Source organism: Scyliorhinus torazame, chromosome 5 (genome assembly GCF_047496885.1).
Source record: "Scyliorhinus torazame isolate Kashiwa2021f chromosome 5, sScyTor2.1, whole genome shotgun sequence".
NCBI lineage: Eukaryota > Metazoa > Chordata > Chondrichthyes > Carcharhiniformes > Scyliorhinidae > Scyliorhinus > Scyliorhinus torazame.
In genome coordinates, this window is record NC_092711.1 from 315,016,138 (window position 1) to 315,038,732 (window position 22,595).

Below are 22,595 nucleotides of genomic sequence, written 5' to 3' on the forward strand. Positions count from 1 at the left end.
CATTAGTGAACCAGGCGGGTATTTTTACGGCAATTGTTTTGCGATCCCCATAAAACTAACATTTTAATTCTAGCCTTATTAAGTGAATTGAAATTCCATCAATTGCTATGGTGGGATTTAAATCCATGTCCCCAGAGCATTAGCCTCTCTCAATTTTTTTGTTGTTTGCCAGTAACACTGCACCCCCATCACCCCATCAAGTAGTGGGGATGTTCAGCGTGTTTTAAAGTGCCTCCTTCGACAGAATATTTGGCTGACGACGTCTGGGTTAATAATAAGATTTGTTTTGGTAACCCACTGAGATTCTTGAATGCAGAATTGAAGAGATTGAGTGTGACTTGCAATTCTGCTGTGGAATGGGCAACTGCGACCATCAACAAACAATATGGGCGGGATTCTTCCCTAACCGGCGGGGTGGGCCGTACAGGCGCCAAGGAGTGGCGTGAACCACTCCGGTGTCGGGCTGCCCGGAAGGTGCGGAATCCTCTGCACCTTCAGGGGCTAGGCTGGCGCTGGCGGGGTTGGCGCCGTTCCAGCTGCCGCTCGAAGCGCTTGGCGCCGCGCCAACCGGTGCCGAAGGGCCTCCACCAGCCGGCGCGAGTTGGCACATGCGCGGGAGCGCCAGCGTAGGCTGGCGTCATCCCAGTGCATGCGCAGGGGGGTTCTTCTCCGCGCCGGACATGGAGGACCATTACACCGGCAGCGCGGAGGGAATGATTGCCCCCATGGCACAGGCCCGCCCGCGGACCGGTGGGCCCCGATCGCGGGCCAGGCCACCGTGGGCCCCCCCCAGGGCCAGATCTCCTCGCGCCCCCCCCCCGATGCCCGATGACTCCGCAGGCCGCCCGCAGAGCCAGGTCCCGCTGGTAAGGACCTGGTGTATTGTACGCCGGCGGGACCCCCCGAAAGCGGGCGGCCACTCGGCCCATCGCGGGCCGGAGATTTGCCGGGGGGGGAGGGGGCGCTGCCAACGGCCCCCGACTGGTGCGGCGTGATTCCCGCCCCCGCCGAAAAACTGGCGCCGGAGAATACGGCAGCCGGCGTCGGGGCAGGATTCACGCCGCTCCCCGGCAGGGGGGGCGGAGAATCACGCCCTATATCTTGATATATGGTGTTCAGCTTAACTTTGGCATAGAGGCAACTGAGGTTAAAGAGTTTAATATCTAGGTGGTATTTACGGACACCAGAGGACAGTTGATCTTTGACGTGAAGAGCCACAGTCAGATTGTAAATAGTACGGGGCGATCACACAGCCTTGCTTGACCCCAGTCTGTATTTTGAAGCCATTTGTTTCAGATCTCCCCCTCGAGACATTTTCAGCCATATCATCATGAGGCTCGTGTAGGATTGTGTTGAGGGTTCTTGGACATCCAAAGCCTTGGAGCACAATCCACAGAGCTTTATAACTTACAGAATCGAATACTTTGGTCAGGTCGATGAATGCATTGAAGAGTTCCCGGTGTTGCTCTCGATTCTTTTCTTGGATTTACCTGCAACAAAATCCATGTTAGAGGTTCCCGTGGCATGTCTAAAGCCACGCTAAATGTCACAGAAAGTAGCTGGTTCAGGAGAACGCATGTCAGGAGTTTGTCTCATAAAAACAGAAAATGTTGGAAAAACTCAGCAGGTCTGGCAGCATCTGTGGTCAGAGAAACACTTGAGCCCGGATGACTGACAGAGAGGTCGGAGTGTGTTGTATCTTATATTGTTGAAGAGGTAGAGCAAAATAGAAGGTGAGGAATAGGGTAGGAGAGATCGTACAAAAATGTCACGGGCACAAGACAAGAGGGAATGTTAAAAACCGGGGGCCGGGTTGTCGTTGCATTCTCCGTATCCCATTGCTGGCGGGGTGCAGGAAACTGGTGTGGCGGGACGGAGAATCCTGCCCCAGATTTTTAAGATTTTCCCTCCTGTGGGTAAGGAGAAAGGGGGTTTCCACATTATGATTTATTTCCATTCTTGAAGATGGTTGAAATTGTCACTTTCCTGAATTCTCCGTGTCGGGGACTGGCTGGGGGTATTTTATTTCTTCCCAAATCCATAGGATGAGTCTATGAACAAAAACTAGCCACTTCGAAGACCTCGTCTGAAATGCCATTGGGGGCCACAGGCTTCGTTGTTTTTCATCCATCTGATTGCTTGTTGCAGCTCTCCCATTGATGGTGGATCATAGTTTCTCCTGCAGGGTACTGGGAAAGAGCCTGCAGAGTATCAGCTGCCAGCGTGGACTCGAGCTTGAGGAATTGTTGAAAATGTTCTTTCCGGTGTTGATGGATGGCATTGTCGTCCTTAAGCCGAGAAACACCATCCTGTGAGCGAAGGGGATTTTGTCCATTTGGCTTTGTTCTGTAGATGGCCTTTGTGACTTCAAAACGCATTGAATGCCATAATGGCCAGCGTGTTGTTGGACCTCTTGGATTTTCTCTTCCAAACACTTACCAGGGGCTGGTTTAGCCCAGTGGGCTAAACAGCTGGCTTGTAATGCAGAACAAGGCAGCAGCGTGGGTTCAATTCCCGTACCGGCCTCCCCGAACAGGCGCCGGAATGTGGCGACTCGGGGCTTTTCACAGTAACTTCACTGAAGCCTACTTGTGACAATAAGTGATTCTTATTATTACTTATCCATAATCTTCCAGATTTGTCTTTGGGTATCAGCCTTGAACTGTTGGAACGATGCCTTCTCGACTTGCACCATTGGGGCTGGTCTGCCAGGCAATTGACGGCCATTCGAGGAGGCCACGTGCTTTAGCATCACTGTCATCGAACCAGTCCCAGTGACAACGACTCGCAAACCTGATGGCCTGGAGACAAGAGTCAAGGACAGCTGCCTTTAGTCAATTCCATGTTTCTGGAATTAAATTTGAGGTGTGAGTTTGGAATTTCTGTCTCTGTTGGGCTGCATTAGGGTTGAGGTATTGATTTACTTCCTCATAGACTTTTTAAATTTACGATACCTTGGTGCTCGGTGGATGATCGTCACCACTCGAACAAGTCAATGATCTTCCCAGCAGGCATCAATCCCCCACAAGGATCGAGTGATCCAAACATCACTTAGAACCTTGACCTGAGAGTAATATAATCCAGGCAGCGTGAGTGCTTTATTCTATGATGCCCCCATGCCTCCATTTGGTTCCATATTTGACCTTCTGTTGCAAGAGGATCTTTATTATTCATGAGGCCATGCTGACCACACTTTGTCAGCAAGCAGATGCCATTTGTATTGGCTTTTCCCACAGCATTTTCCCCAATGGTTCTGCCCGAGATATTGTAGTCACGGCCAACCCTAACATTAAGGACTCCCAGAATATTAATGTTTCCTTCCTTTGGAATGGCAGTGAGGACTTCGTCAAGGTCAGACTGGAACTTTTCCTAAAAATCTCCATCGGAATCAAGGGTTGAAGCAGAAGTGTTGTGGCTGGTGGCATATTGGTTCTGGCAGAGTTATAAATGAAGTGTAATGAATCTTTTATTTACACAATTGAGGAGTTCTGGAAGTGCATCCTGGATCCTATTCCAGATGGCAAAACCAACTCTGTGGAGGCGAGGATGACTGTTAGCCAGTAAAAGGTGTATCCCCCTGCTTGTTCCTTCAGTTGCCCCTCCCCATGACGGCGGGTCTCACTGAGGATAGTGATGTCAATTTGGAGTCGCAATACCTCACGTTCATTTTTCTGGTCAATCTTTTTTTTAAAAAAAAATTTAGAGTACCCAATTAATTTTTTCCAATTAAGGGGCAATTTAGCGTGGCCAATCCACCTACCCTGCCCATCTTTAGGTTGTGGGGGCGAAACCCACGTAAACACGGGGAGAATGTGCAAACACCACACGGACAGTGACCCAGAGCCGGGATCGAACCTGGGACCTCGGCGCCGCGAGACTGCAGTGCTATCCACTGCACCACCATGCTGCCCTTTCTGGACAATCTTAAGATTATCCGTGAGTGAGCTGATGTTCCAAGTTGTAACATTTGAAGTTTTCTTTCTTTGCCCACAAAGATGGCGACACTGCAGGGTGTGGTTCCCGAGGTAATGGACCCCTGGTAGAAATCTACGCACCATCATTGCCCACACGATCTTGACAGTTTGTTTACTCATTCACAGGATGTGGACATCACTGGCGAGGCAAGCTATTATTGCCCATCCCCAATTGCCCTTAAGAAGGGTCAGGGGTCAGATTTCAGTCATCTGTTGAACTACGAAGACCGGGACCATCTTGCCACCGCAACCTTCTTCCACCTTGGCAGCCAGTGAGATGCACAGTCTTCCTCACCATTCTCTGTCGTTCAGAATTTTGTGGCCTGTACGCTGTTTGACACCTCACCCACCACGACCCGCCCCCTCCCCACCCTCCTGGTGAGCGGTCCTACCTGGCAAGGACGTCCTGGTGGCCTCACTGGGGCACCGCATCAGTGCGCACAAACCTCCCCATCACATCAGAGTGTGCAATCCAAAATATCAATGCAGTAAAGTATAGATCATCTTTTTCAGAAATGTTGTTTGAGAAAGATAAATATTGGTCAAGGCACCAGCCTTAACTCCCCTGCTCTACAAACAGTGTGAAAACTGCCATCTTCCAGATCCAATTGAGGGGGAAGATTGACGTCTCCTGTTGAAAGACAGCACCTACAGCAGTGTAGCACACCCTCGGCACTGCACTGTGAGCTTGAGTTTAGATTATGCACCCAAGTCTCTGGGGCAGGATTCGAGATCAGGACCTTCTGACTCAGAGGCATTTTCCATTTGCTGCAAGCAATCATAGTGCAGTTAAAAGAAGGAAGGGAGTGAAAGATCAAACAAGAATGGATGTGCCTGAACACAGGAAAAGAGTTTCTTTTCAAAAGGTGCAGGCTTCGTATTAACAGTGCCAAATGACACATCCATTATGATAAAACGTATTATATGTACATGCATAAATGATCTCTGCAGTGATACTTTCATTGTAATGAACTCGAGCACGTATAGAACAAATATGTGATTGAAGAATTGGGAGTCATCTAATCAGATTGAGGACTCAAAATGATCTTCTTTTCTGCCAAAGTCGTTTTCGACTGTGCCAATTGTTAAGAGTTTGCATTACAATTTTCCTCGGTACCCTCAACTTGATTCCTTGTAAGATCTGGATAATCTTTCTTTCCTGAATTTCATTGAATTGACCCAGTTTTTTTGGGGGGCGGAGTCTAATTTTCCTCTTGATTTTATTTCACTTTCTTACGCCAAGATTATACTTAAAGACACCCAAAAAGGCTTGTGTTTTGAAATTCTCAGTAAAAGTTATTCTAATCATTCTTCGTCACATCCATTGAACTTTGTGGGTTGCACTGTTTCCTCCGTCTCACAGGTTCAGAGCTCGGGCCTCACTTATAATAATAATAATCTTTATTGTCACAAGTAGGTTTATATTAACATTGCAATGAAGTTGCTGTGAAAAGCCCCTAGTCGCCACACTCCGCCGCCTGGTAGGGTACACGGAGGGAGAATTCAGAATGTTCAATTCATCTAACAGTACGTCTTTCGGGACCTGTGGGAGGAAACCGGAGCACCCGGAGGAAACCCACGCAGACACGGGGAGAACATGCAGACTCCACACAGGCAGTCACCCAAGCCACAAATCGACCCTGGCGCTGTGAATCAACAGTGCGTACACTGTGCTATCGTACCGTTCAGAGATTGCAGATCACAATCTGAACTGACACTCCAATGAGGGACTGAGGGAGCGCTGCATTGTCAGAAGTGCCACCTTTCAGATTAAACATTAATCCGAGGCTCTGACTAACCTTTCAGCTGGGCATAAAAGATCTAGGGCCGGATTTTCCGTCGACGGGATCCTCTGTTTCGCCCCAGCGCACTCACAGCCGCGGATTTCCCGACAGCGTAGGGGTGCCCACAATGGGAAGCCCCATTGGCCGGCTGCCGGGACGGAGAATCCTGCTGCCGGCGGGGGAGCATCGCGCCAGAAAATGGGACAGAGAATCCCTCCCCGATTAAAACAAAATACTGAGGATGCTGGTGATCTGAAATAAAAACAGAAAATGTTGGATGAACTCAGCAGGTTTGGCAGCATCTGTGGGGAGAGGAACAGAGTTAAGTCCATATGGCCCTTCTAAAGAACACTTCGGCAGATGGGTCATGTAGACTCAAAATGTTAGCTGCATTTCCCTTTCCACAGATGCTGCAAGAGCTGCTGAGGTTATCCAGCATTTTATGTTTTTATGATAAAAGATCTAATGCAGTTAAAAGAGGAGCAAGTGAGTTCTCCCTGGTGTTGCGTCCATTATTTATTCCTTAACCAGCATCATTAAAGCAGATTACCTGATTATTATCACACTGCTGTTAGCGTGAGCTTCCTGTGTGCAAATTGGCTGCCACGACATGGTGGCACAGTGGCACAGTGGTTAGCACTGTTGCCTCACAGCGCCAGGGATCCGGGTTCGACTTCGGCCTTGGGTGACTGACTGTGTGTAGTTTGCACCGTCTCCCTGGATCTGCGAGTTTCTTCCGGGTGCTCCGGTTTCCTCCCACAGTCCAAAAATCTGCAGGTTTGGGGGATTGGCCGTGCTATATTGCCCGAGGTGGAGTTACGGGGATAGTGTGGGCCCTGGGCCCTGGCAGGGTGCTCTTTCAGAGGGTTGATGTAGACTCGATGGGCCGAATGGCCTCCTTCTGCACTGTAGGAATCCCCTATTTCCCTGCATTACAACAAAGACTACACTTCAAAAGTACCTGATTGGCTAGAAAACATTTGGGTCTTTATGAGACCAGGGAAGGTGTCCCTGTGTTCCAAAGCGAAAGACCATTTTAATCAGAGATGAAGAAGTAAGCTTCTGTTCTATCTCTTGTCGCTGTTTCAATTCGCTGAAAATATAAATTGATCTTTTTATCCGTATTCTGCCATGCAATCACATTTCCTTCGAGACAAAGGTGATAAGTTGCAAAATGATCCATAGATAAACAGGTGGGTTTTAGTAATGAGATGTTTATGCACCAACTTTTATATTTAAATGTATGTCAAAGAGATGTCCCAGGAGAGTGAAAAATACAAATAGTTGTCAGCAGAAAACAGTTTAAGAGAAAATTGTGTATTCTAAGTTAATTGAAAATTCCAAGCTTCAAGCAACATACATTGAATAGACAGTACACTTTTGCAGTATCTAATTCTTGGCATGAATGCATTTCCATTATTGCATCTATGAAGTGGGGACAAGTTTGAGAGCACAGACTTGTGTCCTTCTTTTCCACAGTGATAGCTGATATTGGATTTTGAGAAGCATTCTTGGCATTTTGTCATCACATTGGCAGATTTTCTGTTATTCATTCATGGGAGGTGGGGATTGGTGTCGAGGCCCAGTATTTATTACCCATCCCTAATTGCCCCTTGAGAAGGTGGTGGTTGTTGTGTAATGTACTCTGGGATAACACAGGCTGCAACTCGATGCAGCTTTGACCAAAAGATACTCCAGACTTTGAAGTAAGTTCACTGTGATTTATTGAACCATTAGCACAGTTCTCTACGAGTTCGACACTCCTGCTAATCTTGCTGTAGTAACTCAGTCTAACTAACCAGTCTGCTCTAAGCCACATGCTGGGTGTGATGCTTCTGATCTGCCCCTGCCCTACTCTGTAAGTGTCGCCTGTGGAAAGAGACAGAGCATGTGTGCCTCGTCCTTATATATGGGTTGTGTAATGCCCCCTTGTGGTAGTGTCACCTCTGGGTGTCTTGACTGCCCATTGGTCGTGTCCTATTCTATGTGTTCATTAGCTGTATGTCTGCATGTCATGACGTCTCTAGTGCTCCCTCTAGTGTTTACTTAGTTGTAGTGTATTTACATTAACCCCTTGTGTATTTACAGTGATGCATATCACCACAGTGGTGAGCCGCCTTCTTGAACTGCTGCAGTCCATGTGGTGTAGGTACACCCGCAGAGCTGTTAGGGAGGGAATGCTTGGGTTTTGACCCAGCCACAGTGAAGGAACGGCCGATATAATTCCAAGTCAGGATGGTGAGTTGTTCGGAGGGGAACTTGACGTGATGTTGTCTGAATGAAGCCGGAACGCTGTGCTGTGCAGGAAAAATAAAGTGCTAAATGACCAACAAAAGCTCGCTTGGTGGGCCGGTGCACACAGGGTGGGCCAAATGGCCTCCTTCCGCATCATAACAATTATGTGCAGCTGCGATTCTGTGAATCTGTTGTGAAAATGTCCTTAGACAATACCCTGCCTGATGCACCATTGCTTGTTTCAGCCGTTCCTGCAGGAAACAGCTACAACACTGATATCACATGGTGACTGAAGCCTGCCAGTCCTTTGGTGAAACCCAAACTGAAAAATTTACTTTCAGCTTTGGGTGCCGCGGTTCAGGTAGAATCAGCAGGCATTGGGGGAGGTGGAGTGCAAATTCCCCAGAATGATACGCCACAAGGGTTACATTACACACACAGCTTGCACAGACAAGGTTGATTCTTTTTAATTTCATTCATGGCCATGAGAGTACCACTGGTAAGATCAGCAACTCTTGCCCAATTCTGATTGAAGGGGCGGCATGGTGGTTAGCACTGCTGCCTCACAACTCCAGAAGCCCGGGCTCAATTCTGGCCTCGGGTGACTGCCTGCACTTTCTTGCCGCGTCTGCGTGGGTTTCCTTCGGGTGCTCCGGTTTCCTCCCACAGTCCAAAGGTGTGCGGGATAGGTGGATTGGCTAGGGTACATTGCCCCTTTGTGTCCAAAAGGTTAGGTGGGGTTAGTGGGTTACGGGGATAGGGTATAGGCGTGAGCTTAAGTAGGGTGCTCTTTCCAAGGACCGGTGCCGACCCGATGAGCTGAATGGCCTCCTGCTGCATTGTAAATTCTATGATTATATCATTCTGTGACTTTGAGCAGTTGAAGATTAGCCAACTCCTTGAGTTGCTGTGTGGTGAAGGTACACCCATGGCGATAAATCTTGATGCTGACAGAAGGGTCGATTAAGTTCCACGATGGGGTGTGACTTGGAGGGTAGGTTCTAGGTGGTGACTGCTGCTCCTGTGCTTCCAGGTGGTAGAGGTCGCGAGCGGGATTCTCCGGCCTGCCAGCCGCGTTTTCCTGCGCGGCGCACCCTCTTCGTCAGCGGGATCCTCCCTTCCTTTCCCATCGTGGCCACCTCATGCCATTGGCAAACCCGCTGGCACGGATGCGCCGCTGGCGAAGCGGAGGTTCCTGCCGACGGAGAATTCCACCCCGCATGTTTGGAAGGTGTTCTCGAAGGGATCTAAGTGAGTTGTTGCACTCTGTCGTGTGGACGGTGGATACTGCTGCCAGTGTGAATGTGTGGTGGAGAGAGTGCATGTTGGAAGTGGTGAATGTGGTGTGGAACAATGGGTTATTTTTTTTTCTGGCTGGTGACAAACCTCTTAATCATTGTTTGGAATTGCATTCTGCAAAAATCCTGGGAAATATCTACATTGGGTTTTCTTGTTAGTTTAACAGGAGCTAAATTGACTGCTGTGATTGACTGATAGCACGGTAGCACAGTGGTTAGCACTGTTGCTTCACAGCTCCAGGGTCCCAGGTTCAATTCCCGGCTTGGTTCACTGTGCGAAGTCTGCACATTCTCCCCGTGTCCGCGTGGGTTTCCTCCGGGTGCTTCGGTTTCCTCCCACAAGTCCCGAAAGATGTGCTGTTGGGTAATTTGGACATTCTGAATTCTCCCTCTGTGTACCCGAACAGGCAGCCGGAGTTTGGTGACTAGGGGCATTTCACAGTAACTTCATTGCAGTGTTGATGTAAGCCTCCTTGTGACAATAAAGATTATTATTATTTTTAAAAGTTGGAAAGTTCACTAGTTGTGATTTGGATTTGGATTTATTGTCACATGTACCGAACATATAGAACATGGAACATTACAGCGCAGTACAGGCCCTTCGGCCCTCGATGTTGCGCCGACCTGTGAAACCACTCTAAAGCCCTTCTGCACTATTCCCTTATCGTCCATATGTCTATCCAATGACCATTTGAATGCCCTTAGTGTTGGTGAGTCCACTACTGCTGCAGGCAGGGCATTCCACGCCCTTACTACTCTGAGTAAAGTCTCCGAGGTACAGTGAAAAGTATTGTTCTGCATATAGTCCAAAAAGATCGTTCCATACATGAAAAGACATAGGACATATGTTGATACACAATGTAGATACACAGACACAGATATCGGGTGAAGCATACGGAGTGTGGTGCTACTCAGTAGAGAAGATGTGTGGGGAGATTAATTCAGTCCATTAGAGGGTCATTCAGGAGTCTGGCAACAGTGGGGAAGAAGCTGCTTTTGAATCTGTTAGTGCGTGTTCACAGACTTTAGTATCTCCTGCCCGATGGAAGAGGTTGGAAGAGAGAATAACCCTGGCAAAAGGGGTCTTTGATTATGCTGCCCACTTTCCCAAGGCAGCAGGATGTGTAGATGGAGTCAGTGGATGAGAGGCGGATTTGTGTGATGGACTGGGCGGTCGATGTTCATGACTCTTTGTTGTAATGTGTTAATGGTTATGCAGAGCTATATTTTTATTCTTGAGTATGACATGTCCTGTGTAAATATGGTTAATGAGAGATGACTTGACGTAATTCTGTGGTTTGGGTCTTTAATAAGTAAATTTGCATTGGCGCAAAAGGTGCAAATGGAGTAAAATGGTAGAAAAGTGGATCTCAGTAGAAGTTCAAGCAGAGCCTGAAAACAGAGCATGGTGTGAGAACTAAAAGATAAATATCCTACCAGAATCACAGGCCCAAATGAAGATGCAGTCAAAACAAAATATTGAGCACCAGGCTACCGCCTTGTCACTGAAGTGCTTATGAACAAAGAACAAAGAAATGTACAGCACAGGAACAGGCCCTTCGGCCCTCCAAGCCCGTGCCGACCATGCTGCTCGTCTAAACTAAAATCTTCTACACTTTCTGGGTCCGTATCCCTCTATTCCCATCCTATTCATGTGTTTGTCAAGATGCCCCTTAAATGTCACTATCGTCCCTGCTTCCACCACCTCCTCCGGTAGCGAGTTCCAGGCACCCACTACCCTCTGTGTAAAAAACATGCCTCGTACATCTCCTCTAAACCTTGCCCCTCGCACCTTAAACCTATGCCCCCCAGTAATTGACCCCTCTACCCTGGGGAAAAGGAAAAGCCTCTGAATATCCACTCTGTCTATGCCCCTCATAATTTTTTAGACATCTACCAGGTCGCCCCTCAACCTCCGTCGTTCCAGTGAGAACAAACCGAGTTTATCCAACCGCTCCTCAGAGCTAATGCTCTCCATACTAGGCAACATCCTCGTAAATCTCTTCTGCACCCTCTCTAAAGCCTCCACATCCTTCCGGTAGTATGGCGACCAGAATTGAACACTATACTCCAAGTGTGGCCTAACTAAGGTTCTATAGAGCTGCAACATGACTTGCCAATTCTTATACTGAATGCCCCGACCAATGTAGGCAAGCATGCCGTATGCCTTCTTAACTACCTTCTCCACCCGTGTTGCCCCATTCAGTGACCTGTGGACCTGTACACCTAGATCCCTCTGACTTTCAATACTCTTGAGGGTTCTACCATTCACTGTATATTCCCACCTGCATTAGACCTTCCAAAATGCATTACCCCACATTTGTCTGGATTAAATTGCTGGAACTCTGAGTGTAGTAAGTAAGAGATCCTATGACTTTGACCTGGGTAGTTCATCTTTTGTAATTGGGACCAGGATTCTATGTTTTGGAGTCGAAGTGCTCCCGCCGGTGGAAAATCGGGACTGTGTTCCGTTGGTGTTAGGTGCATTGGTGGGGTGGATTCTCATGTCTTGAAGATGTAAAAATATCCCACAATGCAAATGTTGATCCCCGCTGACAAGGGGAGCACAACCAACCTCTCATCAAGGAGTGGCATCCTCCCCCCCCCCCCCCCCCCTCAACCACCATAGGAATAATGGGTCGCCCGCCCCACCACCATTACCGCCCCCGCCCCACCCCGCCCACAGAAAGAACACATGAGTAAGCCAGATAGGTCAGTGAATAATCAAGTCAGGAACACTTCCCTTTCCTCATATCTGCTCCCTCAGCCGTATGCGTTTGAAAGTGCTGCTTTTCTGGTGTCAAAGCATTCCTCGATAGCCCACAACACTTGAAAAGCTTGACATCCCCTGAGATCCTTTCAAATGTCAAACATTCATTCAATTTCACAGTGCAGTAACTTCAACTTGCCTTTGACTGACAGATTAATGGTTTAAACACAGCTGACAGGCATTTTGTTTATTTTCCTTTCCCTTCATACTTGAACACATCTGAAATACCCTTCATTGACCCTCGCCACAATGTTTATAAGCAATCTTGTTATAACATGCAGCTTCTGGCGACTTCAACAATGCTCAGTGCTTTCTGCAATTAGACAAGAGGAAGTGAAAGCACCTAGCTTCTTTGAAGTGGTCAGCACTTTCCAAAACATAGGGCACAGGGAGCAGGCGTGAGGAAAAGGAAAGTTCCTGGCTTAATTCTTCACTCGACTGTCTGGTCTGCTCATCAGCTGTCAGGAAGTGCGGTTCAGGGTGAGAAGGCCACGTTGGAGTTAAAACAGGTCAGACCAGGATGAAGATCTTGAACAGAGGGATTCCTGAGATCACCATGCCAAGAGTGACTTTCAGGTTGCCCGGAGCTGAAAGGGGCAATCCAGACATGGGAACCCCATCCCGGGGAAGGGTCCTGGGGGTCAAACCTTTACCCACACTCTGAGCCCACCCAACCCGAGGACACTTGGGGGACCCTCCCAGCCTGGCAGAGGGGCACATGAGCAGTGGATTGACTTGATTGACCTCCCTTGGGGTCCATCGATCCAGGTCTCCCCTTGGCAATACTGACACCAAAGCCTGGCCAGTGGAGTTCCCATGGGTGTGGGGGGGAGGAAGATTCAGGCTTCCAGCCCATTCATTGCACCTAATTAATGCAGATCAGCTGTTTGCTTCCCTCTCCTTGCTGGCGAGGTGGGACGGGAGACCGGGAAAAATCTGCCACCCGGCGCTGACCCTGTTTTTAGCCAGCTGCGGGAGTCTCTACCCGCAAATTATTCCCAATCTTAGTGGCAGGAAATGAAGAATCCTGGCCTGTATAAATCAAGTAATAACAAGTTAATGACTGGGTTAAACTGGCCTCCTTAGGTTTTGCTGTGTAAAGGAAGCATAATAAGGGATTTGCTGACCAGAAGGTGTAGAGGTATTCAGAGAGAGAAGGTTTGGAACTATCCTGCAGCAGGATGGGCTGGCGGAGGGACTACATGTATCCGTGTCACTGTAACTGGTGTGATGGTGCCTGGGGCACAACCATTTGACATATTTACCTGGAGATAGCCTTTCCACCCGGAGCATAATGGTAATGCAGCTGTGATACGTTTGATCAGGCATTAGCATGTGTTAAGTGTTAAAAATGCAGATGAATGTATAACCACTTTCAGGTCAAAGACTAGGAATCCTACAGGGAGTAACTCCCCTCCTGACCCCCTCGCCACCCCCACCCCCCCAAGCCAGTCCACCATCGACAAGGCACAAGTCAGGAGTATAATGGAATACTCTCCACTTGCCTGGATGAATGCAGCTCCAACAACACTCAAGATGCTCGACACCATCCAGGACAAAGCAGCCCCGCTTGATTGCTCCCCTTCCACAAACATTCAAACCGTCCACCACCGACGAACCGTGTGGACCGTCTACAAGATGCACTGCAGGAACTCGCCAAGGGTCCTTCGACAGCACCTCCCAAACCCAAGACCACTGTCATCTAGAAGGACAAGAGCAGCAGATACCTGGAACCCCACCACCTGGAGGTTCCCCTCCAAGTGACTCACCACCCTGACTTGAAAATATATCGGCCGTTCCTTCACTGTCGCTGGGGAAACATCCTGGAACTCCCTCGCTAACAGCACAGTGGGTGTACTTACACCTGAAGGACTGCAGCGGTTCAAGTAGGCAACTCACCACCACCTTCTGTCGGACAACTAGGGATGGGCAATAAATGCTGGCCAGATCCCGTAAATGAATTTTTAAAAAAGCAACAAGAAGTATCACTTTAAATTGTTCAGAACCTGAGAGTGAGGGGGTTAAAGGATTAATTGACTCTGATATCCAGTAATTCTAACAGCTCATCCAGGCAAGTGCAGAGTAGAGAAGATTAAGGGGGTGATATAATTGAGTTGCTTAAGATGGTTAAATCGGTATCAAGGGAGTATTAATCTCAAAATTAGAGCGAGTCAGTTCAGTGGCAACTCTTTTCGCATCAGTAGAAATCCGTAACTTACTCCTTGAATAAAGAGGCATTGGACTTGGAGAGCAATTGGAAATTTTGAAGCTGAGAGTGTTAGATTTTTGTTAAGCCAAGGGTATATAGGAATGCAAAAAAATTAACAGAACTAAGAAAGGTAGATTGAGTTAAGATACAGGTTCATGATTTAATTGAATAGAGGAACAGGTGATCTTCAGTTTGCCCAGAGCTGAAAAGAGCAGTCCAGCCATGGGAACCACCATTCCGGGGGACGGTCCCGAGATATGGTTGAAAAGGGATATAAAACGAAGCGGAGAAAATGGGATGAGAGTAGATCGGTGACCAGCTAGTAGCAATACGGGAACATGGGGCGAGTGGCCTTATTTGTGTCTCATTATTTCTCTTATGTGAATACACAAAATAATATGCTGGCCGATAGACTGCTGGGTCATTGTCTGTCTCTGGAAAAGGAAAACTGATAACTTGTAATTTTATTGCAATGACATTCCATAATAGTGGAATAATGGTTTTATATCATTCAATAGGGGAAATAACATATTTCACTGTTGGACACATTATGACATTGATCATTCTTCAAGGCAAATAACCTGTGTTGTGTCTGCGATGGGGCTTTATCTTTAAGCCACGTAACTGAGTTCACAAAATAAATGTTCACATCACTTTTTAAGTCCTCTATTCTGTTTCATCAATGGACACCATTCTAGATCCTGAGGAATGGTGAATTTAATGGTGAGGTATCCCATTGCCTGGGTGGCACAGTTGGCTGTATTAGTGGAACTGGGGGAGACTTTCTCTTTAATGCCAGGTTGTAAAATTCAATGTTGCAAATTAGTCACCCATTGCATGGGCGGCACAGTGACACAGTAGTTAGCACTGCTGTCTCACAGCGTCAGAGACCCAGGTTCAATTCCAGCTTCGGGTGACTGTGTGGAGTTTGTGCGTTCTCCCTGTGTCTGCGTGGGTTTCCTCCGGGTGCTCCAATTTCCTCCCACAGTCCAAAGATGTGCAGATTAGGTAGACTGGCCATGCTAAATTGCCCCTTGGCGTCCAGGGATGTGCAGGTTAGATAGATTGGCCATGTTAAATTGCCCCTCGGTGTCCAGGGATGTGCAGGTTAGGTTACAGAGGTGAGGTAGTTTGGGCGGAGGGTGGACCTGGGTAGAATGCTCTTTCGGAGGGTCGGTGCAGACTCAATGGGCCAAATTGCCTCCTTCTGCACTATAGAGATTCTATTGGATGACAGAAACCGACAACAACTTGCATTTATGTAGCTCCTTTAATGTAAGATAACCTGCTGTGGTGCTTCATGATCAAAATTTGATATTGAGGCACATAAAGAGGTTTTGGACTGGTGAGCCAGGCTTTTATCAAAGAGTTTGGTTTTAAAGAGCATCTTTAAGGAGGAGAGAGAGAGAGAGGTTGAGAAGTGAAGCAGCTTAGGGACCAGGCAACTGAAGGCATGGTCGCCAGTGGCGGGGGCATTGAATTCAGGGATGTGCAAGAACCTTGGGAGGACTGTAGGACGGGGGGGGGGGTCACAGAGATAGGCAGGATGCCAGGCCTAGTAGGCATTTGAACATCAACATGAGAATATTATAATAGAGATATATCCAATAGACCAGAAGTCAATGTAGGTCAGTGAATATAATAGTGACGAGTGTAACTTCGGTTGAAATCAATCAAGGCACAAAAAAGTTGAACACCTGCCTGGCTGTATCCGCGTGATGTTCCTCTATTTTAACACAGACATTAACCCAGTTATTTGAAGTGGGTTAATTCCTGTGGAATGCCTCTGCCTGTTTTTTTAAATTATCTTCATTATTGTCACAAGTAGGCTTACATCAACACTGCAATGAAGTTACTGTGAAAATCCCCTAGTCACCCCATTCCGGCGCTTGTTCGGGAACACTGAGGGAGAATTTGGAATGTCCAATTCACCGAACAGCACGTCTTTCAGGACTTGTGGGAGGAAACCGGAGCACCCGGAGGAAACCTAACCGTCAGTAACTTGGCCCGAAAATAAAAATGGGAAAATGTTGGAAATACGCCTCTGGTCAGGCAGCATGCGCGGATCAGGAAACAGAGTTGACATTTCAGGTTCCAGGATCTTCCGTCAGGTTGCAAGGTCGTCAGCCTGAAACTAATTGGGTTCTCTCTCCACAGATAGTTGTCTGGCCGCCCCACACCGGAGCAATATTCCGGTTCTGCCGACGGCGCACCCATGCCGTGGGCTTCCCAGTGCCAGGGGCGCACTCGGTGGGAATCCCTGCTGACGACGATGGGACCAGATGGCCGGCGGGTGGCAGGGAAAATCCCACCCGTCGTGTCGGATCTGCTGAGGGGTTCCAGCAAATTTTGTTCCATTTGTTTCTGTTTTAGATTTCCAGCACCTGCAGCATTTTGCTGAATGCCTCAGTGATACCTCGTACCCTCATTCTTGTGAAAATGCATGTGGGTATGGCTAGGTTAAATTCCGTGGTTGCTCAGTTTGAAAATGACTCTTGCACTAAACAATAACACATCCTGCAACATATGTGATGCCAGCTGCAGTTCGAGATTCTGAAAAGCGCTCAACTCTTCAAAGTAAATTACAGTTCCCATTTGTTGCCACCCCGTGCATACTTTCCAACCCACTTATCTTCAGTTGAGCAAAGTACTTTTGTTCCACGTAGGTTGCCACGTGTACTGTGCAAGAACCTGTCCGCGTGTCGGTTTATTTTATAATAAAATTAGGTCATCGGCAAGTCTTCTTTTCAATCAAGCTGCTTTGAAATGTCAAGTTCCACACTGTTGTGATTTGTAGGGGCCTGTTTATGTGTTTGTAAATGATGAGGAATGGGACATGTAAAATTTTGATCAGGATTTTGTTATCCCTGCTTTTGCAGGCTAAAAAAGCCCTCTGCTCACAATCATTAAGCCCAGGTTGTTCAGGGATGAACCAGCAAACCTGGAGATGATGTCTTCTCAATGCTCATCCAGTCATTATTTATGTGCTGTGCATGTGTGGGTAAAAAATGAAGGATATTAGTGCCATATGTAGCCGCATTTTAAAAAAAACCACAGATCTCTCTCTTCTGCCATTTCTGCCACCTCCAGCATGATGCCACCACCACATATTTTCCCTTCACCTTTCAACATTTCAAAGAGACTCTTCCCTCTGGACCACTCCTCATCCCCCCCCCCCTTACATTCCCTCCTTTGCCTCCAGCAACTTTCCTTCAAAGCGCAGAAGATGCAAAACCTGTCCTCCTGCATCCTCCCTTTTCACCGTCCAAGGCCCCAGACCCTCCTTTCAAGTGAATCGGTAACTTACGTATGCTCCTGTCAACCTGGTGCATCGCTGCTCATGATGGGGTCTCCCCCACACTGGGGCGGCCAAACACAACCAGGTGACACTTTGTGGAAGATCTCCCTTCAGTCCACAAGCATGGCCCTGAGCTTCCTGCCACTTGCCATTTCAATTGACCGCCTTATTCGCACTCTGGCCTTTCTGACCTTGGCCTGTTGCAGTGTTCCAAAGAAGTCCTGTGCAAGTTCCAGGACCAACCCTTCCATTTTACAACTGAGGACTTTACAGTCTTCTGGACTACAAACTGAATTCAACAATTTTAGATGATAACCTCATTTATATTCTTTGTTGGTCAGTTTCATTCTTTGTTGGTCAGTTTTCCCACTTATTTCTTTCTTGATTCCAAAACCTTACATTCCAATCACTGCTATCCTGCCATTCACACCCCCTCTAGACACATTTTCTGTTTTTTTAGTTGTCCCAACCTACCCTTTTGACTTTACGCCATATGTCACTTCATCTCCCCTGCACATCTATCACATCGATCACATCTTCCCACACTCCCACCTTTCACTTGCTCAAATATTTCAAACTTTTCTCAATTCTGACAAAATTCTGAAACATTAACTTTGTCTCTCTCCACAGATGCTGCCAGATCTGCTGAATATTTCCAGCATTTTCTATCTTTAAATCTATCTGGGGCTCACGTTCGGCGTTAGGATTGATTTGATTTTTGTAAAATGCTTGCAAGCTGCTTTTTTAACAGGCTTCCACTGTGTATGAAATGTCTTATGATTTCTGATTTATTTCACCCCCAGAGTTCTGCCTCTCATGTGTATCAGTGTGCATTAGCTGGTGTGGCATGTGCTGGTTTTATTAATTGTACAGCATGTGATTAAATGAGTGTCTCCTGGGATTAAAGATTAACACCATATTCTTAGTCTGTGCAGGGTTGTATAGAATCATAGAATCACTACAGTGCAGAAAAAGGCCATTCAGCCCATCATCTCTGCACCGACTCTCTGAAAGGGTACCCTACCTGGGATCAAGCACCCACCCTGTCCCCTTAACACACTATCCCCACCTAACCTTTTGGACACTAAGGGGCAATCTATCATGGCCAATCCACCTGACCTGCACATCTTTGGACTGTGGGAGGAAACCGGAGCACCCGGAGGAAACCCACGCAGATACGGGGAGAAAGTGCAAACTCCACACAGTCACCCGAGGTTGGAATTGAACCTAGGTCCCTGGAGTTGTGAGGCAGCAGTGGTAAACACTGTACTCCCCCATGGCAGAGAGGCGCTCATTGACGTCACCAGGCATGTAGAGTTCTTCCCGTGTGGAGTGCAATGGACTGGCCCAAATATTTTAATTGGGTTCGATTTGAATATGCTGCAAAAAAAACCAAATTTAATTCAGCTAATGGCAACAATTGCTGGCAAACTGCCTACGACCATACATTTTATTTCACAGGAAGAGAACTCTAAGCCCTTTAATGTTCAGACTCACTCAGGACAAACATTCAATAGTGGGAACAGTGTTGCGAATGGAACAAACAAAAGCATACCTTTTAGCACGGGGGTAGCTCCGAACTTTAATGAAGCCCATATTGTCCTGATGAATAATTTATTGCGCTAGAGTACTGTCTTCCCATGCCTTTCATTGCAATAAAATATTATTATTGATCCAGGCATTTAAAAAGGTTTAGTGATCACGAGGAGAATGATTTCTGCTTCGCCACTATTTGGGATTATTTTGGAGTAACATAAATTGTAACATTTAGCAAATGAGTGAAGGTGCAAGATTGCTTCTTGTAAAAGAAAACTCTTGAACTTATTTAAGTGGGCTTTCAATGACCTTATTATAAAGCAAATATCCATGAAATATTTGTACCTTAGGAAGTTAATATGGGAGATTTTAAAAAAAAGATATATATACTTGCCAATATTTTACGAGCAACATTTAAATGATTGCATCAGGTCATTAAAAATATATTTTAGTTTTCACTATATTAAATATCACGTAGCACCTGCAAACAATATTCTGTATATTTTCTGGTGCAAAGTGTGATCAGAAAATGTGCAGAATCACAGCTAATTGTTCTGGTATAAATCAAACCTTCAATCTTTGCAACATTTCTGGTTGGAGAATCTCAGTATTCTCAAAGATTCTGCCATTGACAATCAAACCTCAAAAACACACACGCAGGTACATAGACAAACACACAGACACACACTCACACATAGACATGCAGACACACACAACACATAGACAGACACATACAGACACACACATAGATACACTCTCATACACATAGACGTACACACAAATAAAGTCACAGACACACACGCACACACACGCAATGAGTTATAAGCAAACTGTTTACTTTGTATTTATGCTGCTCATTAGATCTAATTCCTCGAGGAAGCAGCTCCCTGTTTTCATCCACGATTCATCCGTTGCTGTAATGAATGCATTAGAGAACAATTTGCTACTGTCCGCTAAATGGGGCATGTTACATTTGGGAGTTGGGTCAGGGCACTGTCTTCACAATCTGTACTTCAATTTTATGCAAACTCTCTGTATACTTCAAAAAAAATATCATGAAATGTTCATCAAAAATATTAACTTTAATGTATCTGAAACTGATTTTTTTTGATGCTGTGTGTAATATATCAATAAACAGGCTTGCTGCATTACACGCACTGAAACCTGGCTCCTGATTCACTTCTTCTGACGGGCTTATTTATTTCGCCACTGTGACCTAATGCTGCCACGTGGCTCTATGATCTTTTTAATCAAAGAAAAATCCCCCTGAGGTTTTGAACAAGTTTCAGAAATCAAGTATATGGAGCAAAATGGGAAAGTGCATAATTATCCAGATGCAATTCCTGCATAAATGAGAATACCTGGGTGTTCAGAGATGCCTGCAGGCTGTTATGTTAGGTGATTATAATATAGCGTTACTCTTTTGCTGACTGCCAGAATGGTCTAATGGTTGTAGTTCAGTAAAACTATCAGTCTTCAAATTAAGCAAATAACATTTACTGAATAACAAATATAAATATCTATGAGTTTGTTCACTCTTCTACAACTATAACTGATGATTAAGTAAATAAGAAGAAGTGCAGGAAATGTTTAACTACATGTGCCAACTAAGCTATATCTCTAACGCTCTGCTCACTAGTCACTCCTGATAGGAAGAGGCGGGAATCTCCTCTGAGTGCAGTTTATATGCATAGATTCGGTGCTGCCATCTAGTGGTTGTCTAGCACTATAATATAGATGTTAACCCCTTATATACCAGCAGATATACAGATCATTACACAGGCATTGCGCTGATGACAGGATTTCCAGTTATGTGCCCGCACAGTGTACATCAGTCACGGTTTCACCTGCCAATTTCCTTTAACACCCTGAGGTGTGGCAGAGTCAAAGGTTTACCCAGCTACAGTGCCAGTCGAGGCTTAGTTCAAGTTTTGCTTTACAATTCAGGCACAGGGTGGCATGATTTCTTCCATTTGTCAGCAATAGTGGAGTAGTAAACCAGATTTTTTCTAAAGAGGTTAATGAATTATATCATCGAAGGTACAGCACAAAAGGGAGCGAGTTGAACCTTTAAGCCAGCACCAGATGCATTGAAATAACATTTGCGACCCACTGAAAGAGGCGTATCTTCAGCAAAGTCGCTGGGATTTAAATATTGTTTCAGCACATTATCAATTCATGATAACAAAAACAGCCTAATTGTACATAAACAAAGTTCCGTGATCAGAATTTTCAATGAGGCTCATTTCATGAAAGCAGTCATCACATTTTCTCTTCACAAATAAAGCAACGTTTCATCACAGAATCGCAGAGTTGTCATGCCACATCAGGAGGCCATATGGCCCATCGTGTCTGTCCTGCCTCTCCAAACGAGCATCGTGCCTGTTCCCCGTACCCCTGCACATTGCTTCTGTTCAAATAATCATCTAATGCCCCCTTGAATGCCTTGATTGAACCTGCCTCCGCCACACTTCCAGGCCGTGCATTCCAGACACAAAACACGCGCTGTGTGAAAATGTTTTTTCTCCCATCACATTTACTTCTTGTACGTATGATGATTTAATTTGTTTGTCTGAAATTTCTCTCCCTGTGATTTTAGTGAGAAAATTAATCTTATTATCTGAGGCCACTCGACATCTTCGCAAACATAATGGACAGAGCAACTTCAGCAGCTGTGGAGAAAGAAACAGGCAGTGTTGATGGTGAGCAGGATTCGTGGAGTTCTACGACAATAAAACTGGCGCCGCACCGAGACCAATTCAACAGGCGTTAAGGGGCTTGCACCGGCGCCACATGGAACCACATCCGGGATTGACACTCAGGAGGCTGACAAGCTGCAGCTGCATATACCCACTTTACTCCCCCAGCCCAGCCAACAAGGTGGCAGCCAAGAGGGCGGCACCCGAGATTTGCCAACGCTGAACTGGATGTCGTGGAGGAGAGGCGGGCGACGCTGTTCCCCAGGGTGGGGAGGCGGCTGCTAGCTGCCGCCTTTGGCTGGGCCTGGGCGCAGATGGCAGGAGCTGTCAAACGCCATGGGCCACACCATCTGGACCGGCCAGCAGTGTCAGAAGAAACTGTACAACCACCTCAGGGCGGCCAGGGTGAGTAGGCAGCACTCTGAATGAATGAAAATCGTTTATTGTCACAAGTAGGCTTCAAACGAAGTTACTGTGAAAAGCCCCTAGTCGCCACATTCCGGCACCTGTTTGGGGAGGCTGGTACAGGAATTGAACCGTGCTGCTGGCCTGCCTTGGTCTGCTTTAAAAGCCAGCGATTTAGCCCAGTGTGCTAAACCAACCCGTTTCCCGGTGGGCGGCTGAACCCCCACCCTGCACCACATACCGACACCCAAACCGGCCACCATGGACGGTGCCCTGGTCACTGAAGCCACCAGCTAGCCATCCCTGAGCTGCATGTGTCAGCCGATCTAACACTGTGCGTTTTCTGTCCCTCCGCCCAAGCCCCCAGAGAAGGCCACACACAACCGT

The 22,595-nt window shown here is 46.8% G+C and overlaps 1 protein-coding gene across 3 annotated transcripts in view; it reads left to right on the top strand.

The window, feature by feature from the left end:
- slitrk4 (SLIT and NTRK-like family, member 4) overlaps nucleotides 1-20,267 on the top strand; it is a 44,440-nt gene extending 24,173 nt beyond the window's left edge. Inside the window, exons 4-5 of one of the 3 annotated variants that reach the window (XM_072505932.1) lie at nucleotides 7,847-7,996; nucleotides 16,428-20,267. In XM_072505932.1, the coding sequence (XP_072362033.1) occupies nucleotides 7,847-7,883 (37 nt within the window). In that variant the 3' untranslated portion in view covers nucleotides 7,884-7,996; nucleotides 16,428-20,267. The remainder of the gene's footprint in view (nucleotides 1-7,846; nucleotides 7,997-16,427) is intronic. The other 2 variants (XM_072505933.1, XM_072505934.1) reach the window with 2 other exon arrangements.
- The last annotated feature ends 2,328 nt before the right edge of the window (nucleotides 20,268-22,595 follow it).